Raw genomic sequence first — 19,716 nt, forward strand, 5'->3', positions numbered from 1 at the left:
TAGTCAGGGCGCAGAGCTAGGGGACAGGACTCCCTGCATTGGAGCTTCTGCTATGCCGAGTGAGCTGAGGTGTGCCAGCTCGCCAGTTCCAGTTAGTCGAAAGTGGGCCCTACCAGTGGCATCCAGGCCAGGGAAGCAACCAGAGCCCCCGAAGAAAGGGGGCATTTTTTTTTTAACTTTGTGGTCACCACCTCTCCCCTTGTACAGGGGGCTGAGAGCCACATGCTCGGGGTCAGAAGAGGTTGGGCCTGGGAAATCCTTCTCTTCCCACATGGCAGGCAGATGCCGAAGATGCACCCCCCTAGTGGTGTTTGCTTTTGTCTTCCCCATGCAAATTAGTTGCCCTCCCGTTGATTCTTCAAACTCTTATCGTATCCTGAGGAATTTCAGGATGACATATTTTTGGTATGGGTTGGGAAGAATGCCTCAGATGCTAATTTTTTTTTGTGCTGCAGATTAAATATAGCTGTTTGGGTTTTCTTCCTCTTCCTTAAATTGAATGGAGGAGGGATTTTTTTGGTCATTTGAATATCTATCTGAACAAACAGAAAACCATCAACAGGTTTGAATCCAAAAGCTAAGCTAAGCTACTGAGAAACCTACACAGGTAGAGGCCTGATATGCGTGCTCTTTTCCCTGTAGGGGCTCACTCTACTCTAGAGAGTTTAGACACAGGTTTGCACAAACAAGGCTTAAGGACCCCTGCAATTTGTGGGTTAAAACTCCATTCTAGGACCGCCTGTTTTGCTGTTCAGATGAAGATACCATGGCACTGTATGAAAAGCAGTAAGTTTTCTTGGCATCAGCCAACATCACCAAAAACAGATTAACTGGTTATTCATTGTTGTTTGCGGGATCTTGGTGTGCGCAAAATAACTGCTGAATTTAGTCTACATGACGACAATGGCTGCATTTCAAAGTAAGTAATTAGTCTTTGGAATATTTCTGACAAATGTGATAAGATGTTACATAAATGCAGGTCCTTCTTTCTCAAAAATGGAAAGATGAAAAATTGTAAATGGTTCTAAATCCAAGTTTATATTTTAATTATTACTAGTCGATCTCTTGTGGTGTTGCACATGTGAGGATCAAGACCAAATGTAGCCTTCAGATGAAGCAGCCCTAGAGGATGGGAGATAATTGGACCAGGACATCAAAAAGTAATTCATTCCCCATCTTAAAGTCTTAGGGGGTACATTTCATCAGAGCTGCTCCCATTCTGCCACTGTAACTTTGCTGGAAGTGTGGTAGAAACCCTGATTACACACATTAACAGGATTTCTGCCACACCTCCTGCAAAGTTATGATGGTGGAGCAGGAGCAGCCCCTAGGAAATTCCCGATCATACATTCTGTCCTTTTTTTATATAATATTTTGATATTATTATTCATAATTATATAGTAAAACTTGTAACAACTTGGGAAGCAGAAAAGTAGAATTGGTTGGAGCAAGGAGATTCTTTGCCGTACAGGCTGAGGAGCTGGGAGACGCAAAACTTTTTTTTTTATTCGTTCATGGGATGTGGGCGTCGCTGGCATGGCCAGCATTTATTGCCCATCCCTAATTGCCCTTGAGAAGGTGGCGGTGAGCCGCCTTCTTGAACCGCTGCAGTCTGTGTGGTGAAGGTCCTCCCACTGAGACACTACAGTGCCACACTGGTGGGAGGGTGTAATTACAACATGACAAGTTTACATAGGCAGTTTCCTTCATAAATGTGGACATAGGAACTTATAACAGTAAAAGTTGACATAGGAAGTGTGCACAGTTATACGATTTTTAAGGTAGATAGTTATGAATAAAGCAGGTATTGATATAGCTTAGTACATGTTAGCCAACCTCATTAGTCAGGTTACAAAATACTTGTCAGCAATTAACAACAACTAAACAGATTAATTGATCATTTATTTCATTTGCTATTTTGTTATTTAAAAAATGTTTTAAAAAAATTCTGTGTGTGCAAAATGTCGCCATATCAGCAGTGACTCCACTTGGCTGTCATTGGAACCTTCTGAGGACTTGAAAGCAAGCTCTTTCCTTCTTTTCATTTGTTCAGGAACATTTTCTCTTGTGCTCTATTTATAGTGAAATTATAAACATGTTCTTTAAATCAATCGGGAATAGTGCAATGAGAATACCTTCCCAGGCTATATTCTAAGCCACGGGTAGTCATTAAATAGTGATGAATATATTTCTGTGCTGCTTTGGGGTTTAGCAAATGTATTGTTTTGGTGAGCAGGATTCAGAAGTTACCTCGACTTCTTGTTGCCGCCTCAGATGGATTCCTCTACATTTACAACCTGGACCCTCATGATGGTGGAGAGTGTGTTCTCATAAAGAAACACAGGTGAATGTTTATTCCACATGTACCAAAGAGATTTTATAAATTTAAGGATTGCTGGTTTGGCTGCTGAGCGCCTGAAGAAACTGACTGCAGTATGCATGGTGCAATCTGAGGTCATTTACAGTCGAATTTCATAAAAGACATCAGGCCCTCAATTTGCATATGCAATGGGCCCAACGCCAGTTTCAGGCACTCGCCCTGGTTGCCTACGCTGGAGATCTAACCAATGTAAACCCTTAGGCACCCTTTTGACAACTGTTAAACCAGCGCAGCATGATCCAATTTCTAGACCCATGTGCTTTATGTGGCTTGCTCCTAATTTACATACAAATTGGCTCCGACAGTACTTGGAATCTGCGCAATGGTGGGCTGTACACATCCGGGACAGGGAACGAAGGCGGGAAAATGGGGTTGAAGTACAGATCAGTCATAATCTAATTCATAGAATCATATATCACAGAAGGAGGCCTGTGCTGGCTCTTTGAAAGAGCTAACCAATTAGTCCCTCTCCCCTGCTCTTTCCTCATAGCCCTGCAGATTTTTCCTTTTCAAGTATTTATCTAATTCCCTTTTGAAAGGTACAATTGAATCTGCTTCCACCACCTTCTCAGGCAGTACATTGCAGATCATAATAACTCACTGCATAAAAATATTTCTCCTCATCTTCCCTCAGGTTCTTTTGCCAATTACCTTAAATCTGTGTCCTCTGGTTACTGACCCTTCTGCCAATGGAAATAGTTTCTCCTTATTTACTCTATCAAAACCCCTCATAATTTTGAACACCTCTATTAAATCTCCCCTTAATCTTCTCTGCTCTAAGGAGAACAATCCCAGTTTCTCTAGTGTCTCTACGTAACTGAAGTCCCTCATCCCTGGTATCATTCTAGTAAATCTCCTATGCACCCTCTCCAAGACCTTCACTTCCTTCCTAAAGTGTGGTGCTCAGAATTGGACACAATACTCCAGCTGAGGCTTAACCAGTGATTTATAAATGTTCAGCATAACTTCCTTGCTTTTGTACTCTGTGCCTCTATTTATAAAGCTTTTCAACAGCTTTATCAACTTTTTCTGCCACTCTCAAATTGAATGACAGAACAGGCTCGAGGGGCTGAATGGCCTACTCCTGTTCATATGTTCCTCTGTTCCACTTTTTTCTCTTTAGCACTCTCAAACTCCCGCTTGTCTTATCTCATTCCTTGTTAGCTAATGCCCAGGATTTATGGGAGAAGTTGTGCAAGCAAGCACTGGTGGCAGTCAGAACAGAATGAATTTACAGCCTCCACTGTGCCAATACAGCCATGCCGTAATCTCTGTTGTATTTTATATTGGTGTTTGAAAGTTTAATCAATTATTTATTTCATATGAATCAAGGATACAGGACAAGCTGATTACTAAACTTCGACTTGCTCAATAGCTTGTGGATTGCATTTTTCATTGTTATCACCTTGCACTCAGGACCAGTGAAGCCTCACTGCGCCCAGTCTATGGCAGTGTCTTGGGCTTCTTTCAATAAGGCCTCTGTAGAAAATATTTGTTGTGCAGCTGTTTAGATTAGTTTGCACTCTTAACTAGCATTATTACATTGATTTAGCAGGGGATTCTTGGTACTTTGGATGCCCCCGTCTTACTGATGGGAATGTCAGCCTTTCTTCAGAAATTCCCCTCCTCGTGATGCATTGCAACTTGATTAACCTCCAGTTATGTGTGGAGGCTGAGAACTGTACAAGAAAGTAAAATTTGCCTACCAGGTAGAGTCTTCTTCCTTCTAAGGACCGTCCTGCATACACCCTGCTCCCTCCCATCTGGCCCCACAGACATTTGCAGAATCTTTTCTTTATTTTCTCGCTAGTCACATGGGGAGGAAATGGGCTTTCCGTAGGATCGGGGATGCAAAGGGCCATGTAAGGGTCACGCTCCTTTATGACACCATCATAGTAACTTTAAGTCATAAAGGGGTCACCCTTCACATGATTTCTCCCCCAGGTACAAAAACCCAGTGCCAGCTCTCTCCAGTGGTGTGTGGAAAGTGTGAACCGTACAAGAAGAATACTCTACAAGGTAGGTAGCCCCTAGCTTGTTACTTGGCAGCAGCACTGTGATATCATACTGTCAAGGTTTCCACATCACTCACACCCTTTTAACTTGAATCTTTTTAGAGAATTCAACAAAATTGGCAATTAACACCTCAGTTTCCGGTTCTTTTTCTGTTTTTTTGTTTTGTCGCCTCATCCACATCAGATTTTTAAAATGTCTCCTGCTTTTTCTTCTTTTTGTCTTTTGCATCTTTGTCAGAACCACTTTTATTACAAAATATGGTGAATGTTTGTCAGGTACTGGGTAAATTTCAGAATTCACTGGATTTTTTTCAATGTGACCTTCTTGGCAAGAACTAAACAAAATGGTAAATGTACTGCAAAGTTGTGATGTTTGAAAACTTTGAAGGGGAAATGTATTCTGCTGAATTGCACCTTCATTGTAAATATTATAATGGAAGTCATCTGTAAACGTACTAATTTCTCTGAATCACGACTTGCAAACTATTACATTTTATGCTCTATAATTGCTGGCTAGAGGAGACAGGCATAAATGTGACATCGTTAGAATTCTGCTCATAGTTACAATCTCACTTCAATGACCTCATGAATGGGAACAGTGGACATGGTGTTCTTTACTCAGTGTTACTGCAGTACAACTTCAAAGCAGGCATAGCATTGTACAAAATGCCTGTACCCAGTCTGTCTCTAATCAGTATTTTTAAAGTATAATCGATGGCGGGTCTGTCTGCTGTGTTCTGCCCTAGGGCAAGCCCTAACTCTAGACTCACACATGAGATTCTTGAGCCACTAAGTAGGGAAAAGTAGGTGAGGTAGTTTCCTGTTGCATCCTCGGTTTTTACCTTTGGGAGATCCTTCTCGTAGGTGGACTGCAATCAAGGCTAAAGAGTCCCATCTACCCTTTATGATGGGGGGGTGGGGGAGAGGGAGAGAAGGGGGCGTGCACGCAACCTTCAGATGCAAGTACCCCCACTGGACCTCAACCGAGTATTCATAGCCAGTGTCCCAGTCTCCACTAGCCGTGGCTGTCTGGAGTGCAGCCCGAACCCAACCTTTCTGACTGAGGCGGAATACTACCACTGAGCCAGTGGTCACCACATCCAGACCTGAGTACCCCGCTGGATGTTAACCCAGTATTTAGAGACCATATTGTAGTCTCCATTCGCCGGGGCTATCTGGAGTGGGGCTCAAACTCTTCACCTGCTGACTCAGAGACGGGAATGCCAAAGGCTCACTCCGATAGCAGGTTGTAAATATTATGGGGCCCCTTTAAAATATCTACAACACGTGGCAATTCAGTGGAACTTTCTTTAAAGGAGAACATCAAATATTGCAGCAGTCAAATCTAAACGTTTTATTTAGTACTGGTGAAGTTATTGTCGGCAATAACGATCCATTTCCTATCTGAATCGATGGGAAGTGAAGGCTCCCAAGCTGTAATGTGATGGTACATAATGAAATCACAGCATGCCAGAACTTCAAGGCAGGTCATTTTTGAGCAAAGTACTGCTGAAACTGTAAAGGGGTATTTCTGAAAATGCATTATTTCTCTTGCCATTGATGTTATACAGCTAATGGTAGAAGGGTATGTGAGAATGATCCAGGATCAATGGCCTCTTACCCTCCTCTGAGGAAGGGGCTCATCTCTGTGCACCACCACACTGATGATGTGGGCAAGATTAATAACTAATGAATGGAGGTGAAGATGCAAACCTCCATCCTACGTAGCACCAACATAATGCAACACCCTGAAAATGAAACATCTGCTACGAGGAAGCTCAGATTTTGACATTTTGTACTGCTGCCCTTTTTGTTCTGGTTTAGGCTACACAATGAAGATGACAGCAGTGACGCTACCAAATCTGACCTGTCGCCTTCCATCTCACCGTCCTATGCAGCAACTGTTGCCAAAACCAGCTCAGTGCCTTCGTCGTCAACAACACAAGGTATCAACTTAATCGCAGTCATTTGTAATGTTCTTTATTGACTGATCAGATTATCATGCCCTTTGTCCCAAACAGAACAATACAAAGGGAGCTCTATGGGCTGTACAATACATTACACAGGGAGCTCTATGGGCTGTACAATACATTACACAGGGAGCTCTATGGGCTGTACAATACATTACACGGAGCTCTATGGGCTGTACAATACATTACACAGGGAGCTCTATGGGCTGTACAATACATTACACAGGGAGCTCTATGGGCTGTACAATACATTACACAGGGAGCTCTATAGGCTGTACAATACATTACACAGGTAGCCCTATGGGTGTACAATACATTACACAGGGAGCTCTATGGGCTGTACAATACATTACACAGGGAGCTCTATGGGCTGTACAATACATTACACAGGGAGCTCTATGGGCTGTACAATACATTACACAGGGAGCCCTATAGGCTGTACAATACATTACACAGGGAGCTCTATGGGCTGTACAGTGCATTACACAGGGAGCTGTATGGGCTGTACAGTGCATTACACAGGGAAGTTTGATAGGTTGTACTGTATATTACAGAGGGGAGCTAAATGTGCTGAACAATACACTACACCAGAGGTAGAAGATCAGCCATGATCTTATTAAACGGCGCAGCAGGCTCGAGGCACCGTTTTGTCTACTCCTGTTCCTATTTCTTATGTTCTTATTATGGGCTATGGAGTAAATAGGCTGTCAGATGCATTATATAGGGAAGTGTGTGGACCGACCTCCACATTATGCAATATATCTAACTGTGGGAGATGGTCTAAGTAATGCAATATATTGAACATGTTTTGATTTAAATTATACCACATATCATCTAAGACACACTGTTATTTAATTTTCTCCTCCAGGATATTCTGAGGATGGTGGTGCTCTGCGAGGAGAGATCATTCCTGAGCACGAGTTTGCTGCTGGACCATTATTCCTGGATGATGAGTCTGAATTCCCTCCTGTGAGCATAAAGAATAACTAAAGCCTGAACCAGCGCTTTGTTACTCACAAGGGCAAGTGTTAATCTGAAACTGAGAAGAAAGTACTCCAGTAGCATTCACCTTCATTCTACAGTGAAGCTGACCCCTGTCATTTTGATTAACACTTTAAAGAGTGCAGTAATGTTGCTGCACTGCGTCCTAAAGTGTCACAAGTTTCAAACTGTCCTTTGCTTAGATTGTTTATTTTTCCTCATTGTATTTTATGGTATGCAGCATTAAGATCAGACAGTTTGGGATAAGAAAAACTGTTTTCTCCATAAATGGATGGTACACCTCAATAGTCAGAGGACTGAAACCTCTGAGTACTGAGATGTACCATCAGTTTATAGGTTTCCTGCACCTCTCCAAACAATGCAATACGTGGACAGGATATTGCTGTTGTTAAAATCACCAAAGTATGAGTCATTGCTCTGTACACAGACATCTTGGAAATCTTGTGATTGCATTTCATTTCACAACCTGTGCGCATCCATGCACAGCAGGAGTATTGGGAGCAAGGGGAGATCAGCCACCATCCCACCCACCCACCTCCCGCCACTGCACAGGACCTTGCGGATTTTGTAAGGAGAAATGAGAAAGATAATTAACACCATTGAGTAGTCAGTAGTTTAAAGGCTGTGCAATTGCCTTAAATATTAGTAAAAAAATGTAATCCAAATGGTGTAAGACTTACTTGGACTATATGTTTTTGCTATGTGTTTAGCAATTTTCACAGTAATGTGTTGACATCTTTTGTGTTGATCTTAGCCCTAAATATTTAATCAGTTCTTTCAGTAACTGATGGGACATTTTGATGCAGAAAGAATACAGCCTTGTAAACGTTTATCATCAAATTACTTATACAAGGTGAAGGACTGAACACGGGATACAAACCTCTGGTATTTTGAAAATTGAAGTTTTCATAATCTTATTTCTGCTACTTTATATGAAGCAAGTAAAAACATCAGAAATCAGTTCTGTGAAAGAAACTGAACATTTATTTGTGGCCAAATTTGAGTGTTTAATAAAATATCCTTTCTCCAAAAATCCATTTATTTGAAAACACGATAATTCTCCCAATTGACCTCTGGGTGTTGAAACATAACAGTTTTTCCCCCCATAAGATTCTCACATCTCTTTACTTTCACTGGAGGTACAGCATTGGGAACAGGGGCTCTAATAAACATGTTATGTTTCAGCAATCCAACTGTATAAATTTAGCAAACATGCCAGCCCCAGGCAGTTCATGCAATTTATGTAAGTATTAAAAAAAAAATTAACTCAGATATAATTGTTAACGGCCCGGAAATTGCTCTGAGCGGTGAATCAATGGTCCCAACCACTCATTAGACTTAAACTCACCCACTAAGTATCCGTGGGCTTTTCGGCGGCAATGGTGAGCTTAGACAAGTTCAGCGTTCTTTCCCGGGCTTCTCTTAGCTGTGTGAGCGGGGAAAGGATCGCTCTCTCACCTCAACCAATCAACTTGAAACATCATTGACACGCCGTGCAGTGAGAACCAGGAAGTGAAGCATCCTTCAAAAGCCGCGCAAACCAAGAACCAGGAAGTGTCAGTTAGATTAATAAATGCACTATAAAATCAGTTAGAGAAAGCAAAATAAAGGGAGGATAAGATTAAAAGATAGAGATAAAAGAGACAGAAAGAAAAAGTAGAAAACTATTAATATCAGGAGGAATGAGACTCCATGTTTTTAAAAGTTAATTTTCAGTGCCAGAGAGATTGTTTGGCAGTCATTAATCCTTACCATGCCAGTAAAAGTTAGATTAGACCTACTTGTGCCAGTTCAGAGCAGCACTAACTTTTTCAGTCTATTTTAGCGGTTACTCACTGCGTCCGAGCAGCAAGTTCACACTCCTCCATTCATTTCAATGGCGAGCCAGCTGGCAAGTTGTCAAACCGCGGAGTTTTTGGATCAGCAGGGAATCAGGAAGAGCAATTTCCGGATTTCCGTGTTTGACTGTGCATGTGCGCTCTCCGGAACTTGCTCTTCCATTTGCCGATAAAGAACGGTGAGCGCTGTTTGGCTCTCCGTTATTTTTGGAGCAATTTCCGGGCCAATAAGTTTTTTCCCCTAAGTTGATTTCTTTTTTAAAAAAATTAGATGGGGGATTTTCCCCTCACATTCAAGGATAGGACCTCAACCTGCAGTACTCCTTTAAAGGCCTCTGCTAAAAAGACCTTGGTTGTTACGATATGGTCTGTTACATTGACTTTGGAACATCCACGTTTTACAGTAACAGTGGCATAGTTTTGACATTATCTGTAGCAGTAAAAAGTGAGTGTGTGCATGATGTGGTAGGTGCACATGAATATGCCAGTGATAAGTCACCACTTAATGCTGGACCTTGAGCTGTCTATTTTCTTAATCAAGAAATTAGATTGTGAGCTTTATTGTGTTCTCCATTTCCATTTTTCTATCCGCATAATTTCCTGAAGACATATTTGAACTTTTAGCCACATCACGTGCACTGTTGTGGCTCTATAACTCGTTGACAATGTCTGGCACCATTAATTCAGATACACAGAGGCTTTCCAATGGTGGCATTGAATACACAGAACAGTCACTGAGTGACACAGTTGCGGTCAGGAAATAAGCTGAAAGTTGTTATGTTTAATGACCTTCATTTGCTGTGTTTTCTGCCTATGCCATCAATTTGCAGTTGAATATCAGCACTTTTTAATAGCTTCGTGAAAACAGTCTCTGTTTTGGTGCACGCAGTCATAAATAAGGATCAGTGGTTGATGAGGTCAGATTTGCAGCCTGTTGGTTGGTTGCTGTGGCACACTGCCAGGTCTCTGATTGAATTCAGTGGGTCCCAAGGTAACTTTAGGTTGGAAATGTATTTCAGCTGCATTTTTGTCACCAATCAGGATCTTTGCAGCAACTTTTAAAGCGCTTTTTTGCTTACCTCTTTATGTTTCAGTCTGGGCCTCCGAGTGCTGCTCAGCCCTGCTTTAGATTTGTTGTTGAATGCTGGTCCCTGTAGGCCAGCTGGGCTCTGTGGTGTAATATGGAAATCCAATTGCAGAGGAGTGCAGACACGTGGAGCTGGCTCCCTCCATTTAGCTTGCGGAGTGAGATGTAGTTGATCAGATGGCAAATTCATTGTCCCACATTTTTTGCGTAATGGGATATTTGTACTTAGAATTGCAGCCAATGGGAGAACTACAGAACTGCTTCACGTTGCTTCCCATGAATCGAATAACCCCCTTAAACTAACACTGGATCAATTCAACTTTGTGCAGCTGCACACAAATTTTGATTCAGCTGTGATCCCTTTGAACATTTAATTCTCTTTGTAGCTTGTAACATGATCCTGTATGAATTGTGAAAATCATTTAGTGTCTATTTGTACTGATGTTTTTTATAGTATAGAGTGGCAGGAGAGAAGAAGCTGCAGAACACTGTATCATAACAAGAACATAAGAATTTTTAGGAACAAGTAAACCTATCCTTTCTTACCAGAGTAATCTCTTCTTTCCAGAAACACTTCTAATTATCTCCCGGGTAACATATTCCATAATTTTATTACCCTTTGATCGACAAAGCTCCGCCTGGCTTCTTGTCTTACTCCTAACTTCTTAATCTTTAACCTGACTCCCTGATAATCGTACTCTTCATTGTAGTAAACCAGTTTGAAGTAATCTAATGTTCGATAGTGTTCTTTTCCTCCCCTATAATCACTTTAATCACTCTGACTTACAAAAGATGGCTCGCCAGCAATGCTGAGTTACAGCAGTTCCTTAACAATTGTGAACTATCCCCAGAGCACTGCAGATCCAAGATATTTAGAATGCTTCTCACAAGTAAATGAATGCTGGAACTCACTGACACCGGTGATGAGTTTCAGAATTACGCAGGTCCTTGTAGAATCTTAACTGGGTCTTCAAGTTCATTCTGCAACATCGTTCTGCAAAACTAATGCGAATTGTTAAAATGATAATTTGAATTAACGTTTTAAATTTCCACCCTTCAAAAGGTCAGGACTCTAAACAGCATATTTACTAATCATAGTCAGTGAATCCACTTCTTTGTTATCGTTCAGAAAGAAAGACTATAAAGCATTTATCTTGTGCTTTCACGACCTCAGGACGTCCCAAAGCGATTTACAGCCAATGAAGTACTTTTGAAGTGTAGTCGCTGTTGTAATGTAGGAAATACTACTGAAGCCTTCAAAGGGTTAATTATCTTGGGTAAGTATCTAGACTGTGTTAGTCTTAGTGGTCAATTTCTGCCATGCATGTCCTTGAGTGGCCAAATTTATTTGAGCTGATGGTGGATTTTAATCAGTAATGTGAACAGCATGGGTTTGGAGCATTTGGATCATATTTGTATTTAGAACATGCACTCATATCGGGCCATGGCACAAATGGGTCAGTGTCTGCTGTGAGATGTTGGCACGAGATCTGCTCCCAAAGCTGAGGCTCACTCACCTCCATCTGTCACTGTTGAAAGCATTTCTCTCATTCCACTTTCTAACTGCTAGAAAGAGGACCATGCTCCGGCAGCATACCACATCTCGAGGCAGCAAAAAAACTGACATAGCTCACCTCAGATTACCAGAGAACTGTTGCTGGCATCTATGTAGAAGCTTAGGCTAAGCCATCCTTCCCTTTAAGCTCAAAAAGGTAAGGAGCAGGAAACCTAAAGAAGACAAAAATATACCAGTTCGACAGTAGACAAAAAGTTGCCAGTTTCCTTCATCAGTAATCTCTCTATGACCTTTAAATGCAAAATTACACATAGCTAAAGTGAGAGTGACGTTAATGATACAATCGAGGACCTGCCTCCAGTAACTGGTGTCGTTCCTTATTTTTGATGTGTGATTTTGGTCAATGTTACTATGCAAGGGCCACTGATCATATACTAAGTAAGCTTCCAAATAACAATCAGATGTTTCATGTATCGCTATATTTTGAGATAAACGTTGCCAGTTTCCCATTCCACTTATCCATGCAGAGTCATCTGAAATCCCTGAAAAGTTAACAGGGTTGGCAGTAATTTTTATCCCGCTCAGGAAAATAGTGTAACCAGGTTTGTTTAAGTTTGATTCCAGCCTTCAATATGCTTTCATAATAAGATGCTGAAAAGCATTGATTTATCTTAGTCATGTGGGAATGGTCCCTCAGGTTGACAAGGGCCATGTTTTGCAATAAAACATTTCTGTTCCGAACTTAAAGTTTGCACACTAAATTTTGGCTCGTCAGTGCGATTTTCTCTAAACAACTCAGGTGTCATGGAGGAGGTGTATAGTCTGGGGAGGGGAGTATTCCTACTCTGTGATAGAGGAAAGGCTCAGGGATGAACGAAGCAGCAAATGTAAAAGCACCTGCAATGTAACAGGAGTTCCTCATGTAGATTGGTGTGAAGGAATACCACAATTCCTTGAAGCCACTCAACACTCTATCCGCTTCCAATTTTGCGCGACAGATTTAGCGGGTTGTTGTACATTACGCTTATCACCTCATTCTCCAAGACTCTGACACAATTGTTAACTTTTTGTGATCTTTGCATTTTAAAATAATTTTAATGCATTCTTTGCTGTTCTCTAAGTAACTACCTTGTCTATTTAGTAAGTTGTCAGACCCGTCTTCCCGCCCTCCCCCAAAGATGAACATTGCAGCACGTTTAGGAGATAAGACATTTTCTCTGCCACTCCATAGGAAATGACTACTTTTTGTTTGCATATTTATGACTAAACAATGCTCCTATTGTTTACAAATCAGGACAGAAAAGAGTTACTGAGGTGACCGACAGGAATGCCGCAATATTGGCTACAACCCTAGTATGAGTTATGCTTTTCATAATGCATGATAATGTTATTATTATAGCATACAATGTGCCATTGTGTTGCTGAATTAGTCACCCATTGCTTCAAAAAATTAAAATATGCAACTAGTTCACTAAATATCACTGTTTTCAAAATGTACGACACAAAGTCTAATACATCACTTATCTGGCAATATTGTGCAACTACCTTAATGTTCAGTTTTATGGCTTTACATATGAATACAGTAGCTCACCTGATGGTTAAGCCATACAGACCAGAATGTCCCTGTCTCAATCCCTGATCTGTGCTAAATTAGCTGATCTTAGCCAGGATGCACACTAAGGGTGCTACAGTTTACCTTAGGGACCTTAGGTTAGAAATGGAAAAGCTGTCCAAAATTCTTAGCCAAACCCAATGCACACATACAGAATCATTGGATATTGACCAGAACTGTGATGCTATCCATGATTGAATATCCTCTAACACTCATTGTTGAAGCTCTTACACATGATTAGTGAGTACTTGAGTAAAGTGCCAGAGGGCACCTGAGTCAATGTCTTCAGGAGAAGGGAAAAAAAAACTTACACATGAATGTAATGGCATCATTTCCATATGGTGAGCTGATAAAAAATTCTATGTTTAGATTTATGTAGCCAATATTTTGAACCCTAACTAGGCATTCATCAGTTTTCCCATTTCATTCACAAATTATTCTTTGTTCTCCAAATAACGATGAAACATACCAGAGTGCGACATTGACTCCTTTCTAGAGTAAAACTTCCATGGGCTCCAATCCATACATACACAATGTGCCTTCCCCAGCACATTGATTTTAAAATACCTGTGCCCATTTATAAATCTGTCCATGGCCTTAATCTACCCACCTCTGCAATTTCCTCTGGCCTTGTGCCCCAGCTCACACTGTCTGCTTTTCCAATTCTGGACTATTGTGCGTCCCACTTCGTCTGCTCAACCACCAGTGGCAAAGCCTGCAATTATCATGTTCCTAAACTCGGGAATTCCCTTCATAAACCCCTTTGCCTTACTATATCTCTTCAAAATCCTCCTAAGAAACTATCTTTTTAACCATGCCTGTGGTCACCTCAACCTAACCTGTGTCCTAACTGCTGTTCAGTGTCCCACCCTCCTGTGAAGCATCGTTGGACGTTTTTCTACATTACAGCTGCTAATAAATGCAAGTTGTCATTGCTATCTACCCTTGTTAGACAAGCCTAATAGAGGATGAACTTGCATCCCGTACTACCCACATCCTCTATCCCCTTCCAATCCCACTTCCTTCTGTGTTTGTCCCTGGTAAGAAACTCTCCTCAAATCACTTACAACTGCACTTTCTAAATTCCAACTGCTTAGCCTTTGGCCTTCCATTTGCCACAATATTTCTGCAGCTGTCGATCTGCTCAACCACTCCCTCATGTCCATTTTTTATTTCCTTTGTCACGAGCAAACATTTAATTTCTCCCGCCCCAGTCGACCCACTCCCTCTGGTATTGACCCATCTTCAATCCCTCAAGTCCAAGTGGCGCAGACTTGAGCGTAACGATCCATTACCAGATCTGGTTGGACTACGTCATTTACAATCAGGTCTCATTATCCTCAGCTAAAACCGAACACTACTCCGTGGTTACCCTCGAGTGCCAAAATAACTCCCAGCTTCTTTTCTCCACTACCAATCATCTCCTTAAACCCTTCTTCCTTTCCATTCTCACCTCCAAAAACAAGCATGGACTTCTTTGTCACTAAGATTCGGACCATCCGTACAGCTGTCCCTGCTGTTACCCACGTCCACACTAAGCCAAATCTTCCTCCTAGATCCCCCCTGCCCTAGCTCTGAAAGAGCCTCTTTCTCAAGTTTCTTTCCTATCTCCCCTCATGCCCTCTCCAAGCTCACCTTGTCCCTGAGACCCACCTCCTGCTCCCTTAACCCCGTTTCCACTAAACTGCTGACCACTCGACTTCTCTTCTTGGCCCCCATGCTAGATAACATTGTAAATGCATCCCTCTTCTCAGGTACTGTACGCCTCCCTTTCAAAACCACGTCATCAAACCACTTATCAAAATACCCAACTTCCATCCCTCCATCCTTGCAAAGTACTGCCCTATCTCCAACCTCCCTTTCTTCTCCAAAGTTCTTGAATATGTTGTTGCCTCCCAAATCCATGCCCATCGTTCCTGCTTAGCATCTGACCACATATACTCTCCATCACAAAGACCACCTATTTCCACCTACGTAACATCAATCACCTCTGCCCTTCCCTCAGCCCATCTGTCGCTGAAACCCTCATCCATGCTTTTGTCACATCCAGACACAACTGTCCAATGCTTTCCTGGCTGGCCTCCCATTCCCCACCCTCGATATTTCAGCACATCCAAAACTCTGCTGCCCTTATCATCCCACACAAAGCCCTGCTCACCATCTCTCCTGTCCTTGCGGATCTACATTGGATCTTGGGCACCAATGCCTCCAATTTAAAATTCTCATTCTTGTGTTTGAATCCTTTGATGGTTTTGCTCCTCCCTATCTCTGTATCATCCAGCAGCCCTACAACCCTCACCCCCCCCTCAAATTCTCCATTCCTCTGACTCTGGCCTTTTGTGCATCCCCTCATCCCATTGCCCCATCATCAGCAGCCTTGTTTCAGCTGTTCAAGCCCCATGCTCTGGAATTCCCTCCCTAAATTCCTTCACCTCTCCACTTTTTTCTCCTCCTTTAAGATCCTCCTTAAAACCCACCTCTTTGACCAAGCATTTGGTCACCCCTCCTAATATCTCCCTTTTTGGATCAATATCCATTTTTGTCTGATTTAAGCCTCTGTGAAATGCCTTGGTTTTTTTCTATGTTAAATGCATGTTGTTATTAATGACGTTGATGTTGATGGACTGGGACAATGTTAGTTTAAAAGTGTGCCCACTTCATAACGGTAATGCTATTTAGAGACTTGTTATTGTTTATCAGTCGCTAAGTATTTACCAAAACATCTAACATACTTGGCAAAAAAGACAATCTGTAATCCATCTCTAAAACAATCAAAGTACTTTGCTACAGAGCCACCGGCTGATTTGGGTATTTGACCAAAGATTAATTTCAACTGCGGTGGAACTGCAATAGTTTGAAGCCTCTGAAGTAATGGACCTTAACTGGTATTCGGATATTTTTGGGAGGGTCTTAAATTACCCCTCACAGTCAATGATTTTGAGTTTGATGTGACGCAATCAAAGAACTATTGATGAATAATATGATTTACACCCATTAGCAACTAAAATATTTTCAAAATTGGTGAGAAAGACTTGTTTGTAAAGACTGGAATTGTTGCAAGCTTACCTGTTCCTTTCTGTTTTTTCTGTCTTTGAGAGAAGTCACCCCTGCCCGGGCTCCACCACCCCTCCCCCGATCCCCCCCCCCCTTTCCTCACTTCGCTTGCTGGGGACCATTTCCGTGGGTCCCCAGGGTGGCCTGGACTCCAACCCCCCGGCGGTGACATCATTCCCACTGGTTTCAGGCGGGAGTCAATATTGCAGCATGCTAACTATGCCGGGCATTAAATCTCCTGGGCCTCATGCTCCTGGATGGGGTGCTGCCTGCTTCAGCCCACACACCCACGATTCCCACCACGGGTTATAATCGGGGCTGTAATTATTGCAGAGCATTGTTGTCCAATAATTAATATCCTGAGATATTGTAGGAGAAATGAAGAATCGTTTTTCGAACTCACAGGTAAAGAAGTAGCTGTAGAAATAAAAATATTCCCACTGGCATCACATCACAAAACAAATTAATATCATAAAGCAACTTGGACTGATTTAATTGGGCATCAAAAACTGTTTATGGATAAAAGTCTAGTCATGAGTAACTCTGCTTGTAAGGCAACCATGATTCGCTCGTACACTCATCATTCAGGAATAATATGCTCAGCCTCATTTGAGATATTTATCATTTACATGGCTGCCCGTGACACAGGCACCGTCTGTTAGTTATGTGAGTGTTTACTTGAGTGGGAATATTTTCTGTATTACCACAGTCTTGTAAACAGCTGACAAGACACTGGGGTTAATTTGCATTGGTGGTGCACTGATTAATCCATTGGTCTAAAATTCTTTTGTGCTATTTAATTGCTGTCATTAACCCATTTATGTTAAGCAGGTTAACAAGTGTTAAAAAAGAAATGTTACAGGAACATATTAATCAGTGTGCTAATGGGGGAAATTAAATCTCAATGTATCAAAACTCTAATTAAAATGAAACAAACTATAAATGACTAATTCAGATGTATTGTACAAGAGAATGTGATGTATCATTAGCATAATATAGAATATCTTCACTTCAGTCATTCATTAAAATATTTTGGTCCAGTTAAGATTGTTATGTATCACAATCACCATGATTTACATTAATGCTATTTTTTTGAAGAGGGGGACAATCCAGTGTTTTAGATCATATTATACAATATGGTTTTGGTGAAAGGCTTACACAAGAGTAAAAAGTTTTTACTCAAGAGAAAGAATAGCAATAATATGCTGTTAACAGCCAACAATTTTTCCCCTCACTATTTTTCCACTTCCAGCCTTACCAGGCTATTTACATCGTGCAGCTGAAAGCATGGGTGGGTGACCTGCTCCCAGGCCTGTGTTGTGCAGGAGCCAGCTGCCATACGGAAGATAAGAGCAGCTCGATGACTCCTTGCTCTTCATTTGTTTGGAGGAGATATCTGGCCTTTTGCTTAGTGCTTCCCGTCAGCAGTAAAACTGGCATCAGGTGCTCAGCAGAGTAGGACTAGAGTGTATGCCCCCATTCCAAGTTCTACACATTAGCGTTGTAATGCACTGTGTCACCATACTTTTTAGGGTGGCATTCCACTGGTTCCATGGATACCGTGACATGTTTGAAAACATCTGGAATACATCACCCGCTGCAGTTCATTCAGCAATGTTTAATTTATACTGAACCATTCTCAGTTTCACTCCAGTGAATTACATCACAGGCATAAAAGCAGCATGGGCACCTGTAGAGTCATTGGGAGTAGAATATGATAGTATGACATTCATAATAAGCACAAATAGATGGAGGTTGAAATTCCGCAGAGTACCACTTTCAGTGCATTGGTTAACATGTTTCTGAGTGATATTTAACAAAGTTGTTCCGCACAAGTGCGTTAACTAGTGTGCTAAAAATGGCACTGAGGAGATTTTCACCCCTACTGAATTTTCACATTTGATTCACACTTTAGTGAGTGTAACAAATGTGAGCACTACTAATTAATAACCGCCAGGGCACAGCGCATGCTGTAGCTTCCTATTGTGCATGTGCAGCAGCCTGTTTATAACACACCCTGTCATTCCCTTTTAGAAATTAAGGATTTGTTTTGGTTTTGGTAGATTTATTCATGCCGTGGAAGCCACAGTGAAAAGAAGAAGAAGTTGTGAGACTGAAAAAAAAGGATTAGTACCGTGAGTGAAGATAGTGATTATAGACAACACGGTTTGAAGAATGAAGAGCCTGAAATCGGTACGCATGAGATGGAATAATTTTAAAACACAAATTGTTGCATTTTTAAAAAAAGAGCAAAATCCCAATTATTCAATTTTATATGTCTGCCACCAGCTTTAGTTGTTTCCAGGGAACCAAAATGGGTGTGTTATAAGGAAGAGCACATGACCGAACTAACCACAATTAGCATTGCCACTCTAAACAGAATTATGACCAATTGCCTTAGTATGGGTATTTAATCCTATTATTTTAAAAGGTTTTATAATAACAGCACTTAGTTTTGAAAATGTTGTCCATCCTGTATTTTATTCTGTATATATCTTAAACATATATAAATGTAGCAGTTAATCACCTCACATCATTGATTGGGTGATGTTCGCAGCTAAGCAGGCTGACTAAAGTGCCTGTCAAAGTATTTTAACACGTCAGAGTATTTTGAATGAAGTTGCACAAAACTGTAATGTACGCCAAATAATGTAGCAGTAGTAATAAAATGTTGCAATATATGTTGTCTGTTATTATTTAATCAGCTTTATGCAATATTATGTTTTATGGATGTGTTTACATTTCAGACATCACAAATAAATATTTTATACTATATTATATCTTATATTTAAAAGATAGTTTATTTTAACAACACCAAGCAAATGGAGCCCTGCAGCTCCAGAACATGAGCTAAATTGAGAGTGTGATGTATTAGATTCAATCACAGACATTTGGAAAAATATAAATATACAAATGTATTGTACAGAGAAAAAAACATGAACAAAGAAGTAAAACAGAAGGTGTGACATTAATATCAAACATGAAGATGACAGATCCCCTTTTTTCCCCAGACAATCAGAAAAACATTACAGGGGTAAAATTCAACTTTGGTCGGGGTGCAAAATGAGCGCTAGCGGATCAGCTGCCTGTTATACATCCCGACCAAAGGAAAGAAAATCAGCCGGTGTATAACGGGCGGTTGATCCGCTACCATCTGTTTTGTGCCCCCGCTAAAGTTGAATTTTACCCCCCTACGTTCAGTAGGCTTCTTTGCTCGTCTAACATTTTAAGAATGGCTGGGG

General features: G+C 41.2%; 1 protein-coding gene across 5 annotated transcripts in view; it reads left to right on the forward strand.

Annotated features, from left to right (window-relative positions):
* Nucleotides 1-19,155, forward strand: part of wipi1 (WD repeat domain, phosphoinositide interacting 1) — a 63,035-nt gene extending 43,880 nt beyond the window's left edge. For 3 of the 5 annotated variants that reach the window (XM_068004071.1, XM_068004070.1, XM_068004075.1), the window contains 4 exons: nt 2,237-2,344; nt 6,220-6,341; nt 7,234-7,334; nt 18,538-19,155. In XM_068004071.1, coding sequence (XP_067860172.1) covers nt 2,237-2,344; nt 6,220-6,341; nt 7,234-7,334; nt 18,538-18,585 — 379 coding nt within the window. In that variant the 3' untranslated portion in view covers nt 18,586-19,155. Of the gene's footprint in view, nt 1-2,236; nt 2,345-4,324; nt 4,400-6,219; nt 6,342-7,233; nt 7,387-18,537 lie in introns of those variants that run through there. The other 2 variants (XM_068004072.1, XM_068004074.1) reach the window with 2 other exon arrangements.
* The last annotated feature ends 561 nt before the right edge of the window (nt 19,156-19,716 follow it).

This window comes from Heptranchias perlo, chromosome 23 (assembly GCF_035084215.1).
Source record: "Heptranchias perlo isolate sHepPer1 chromosome 23, sHepPer1.hap1, whole genome shotgun sequence".
NCBI lineage: Eukaryota > Metazoa > Chordata > Chondrichthyes > Hexanchiformes > Hexanchidae > Heptranchias > Heptranchias perlo.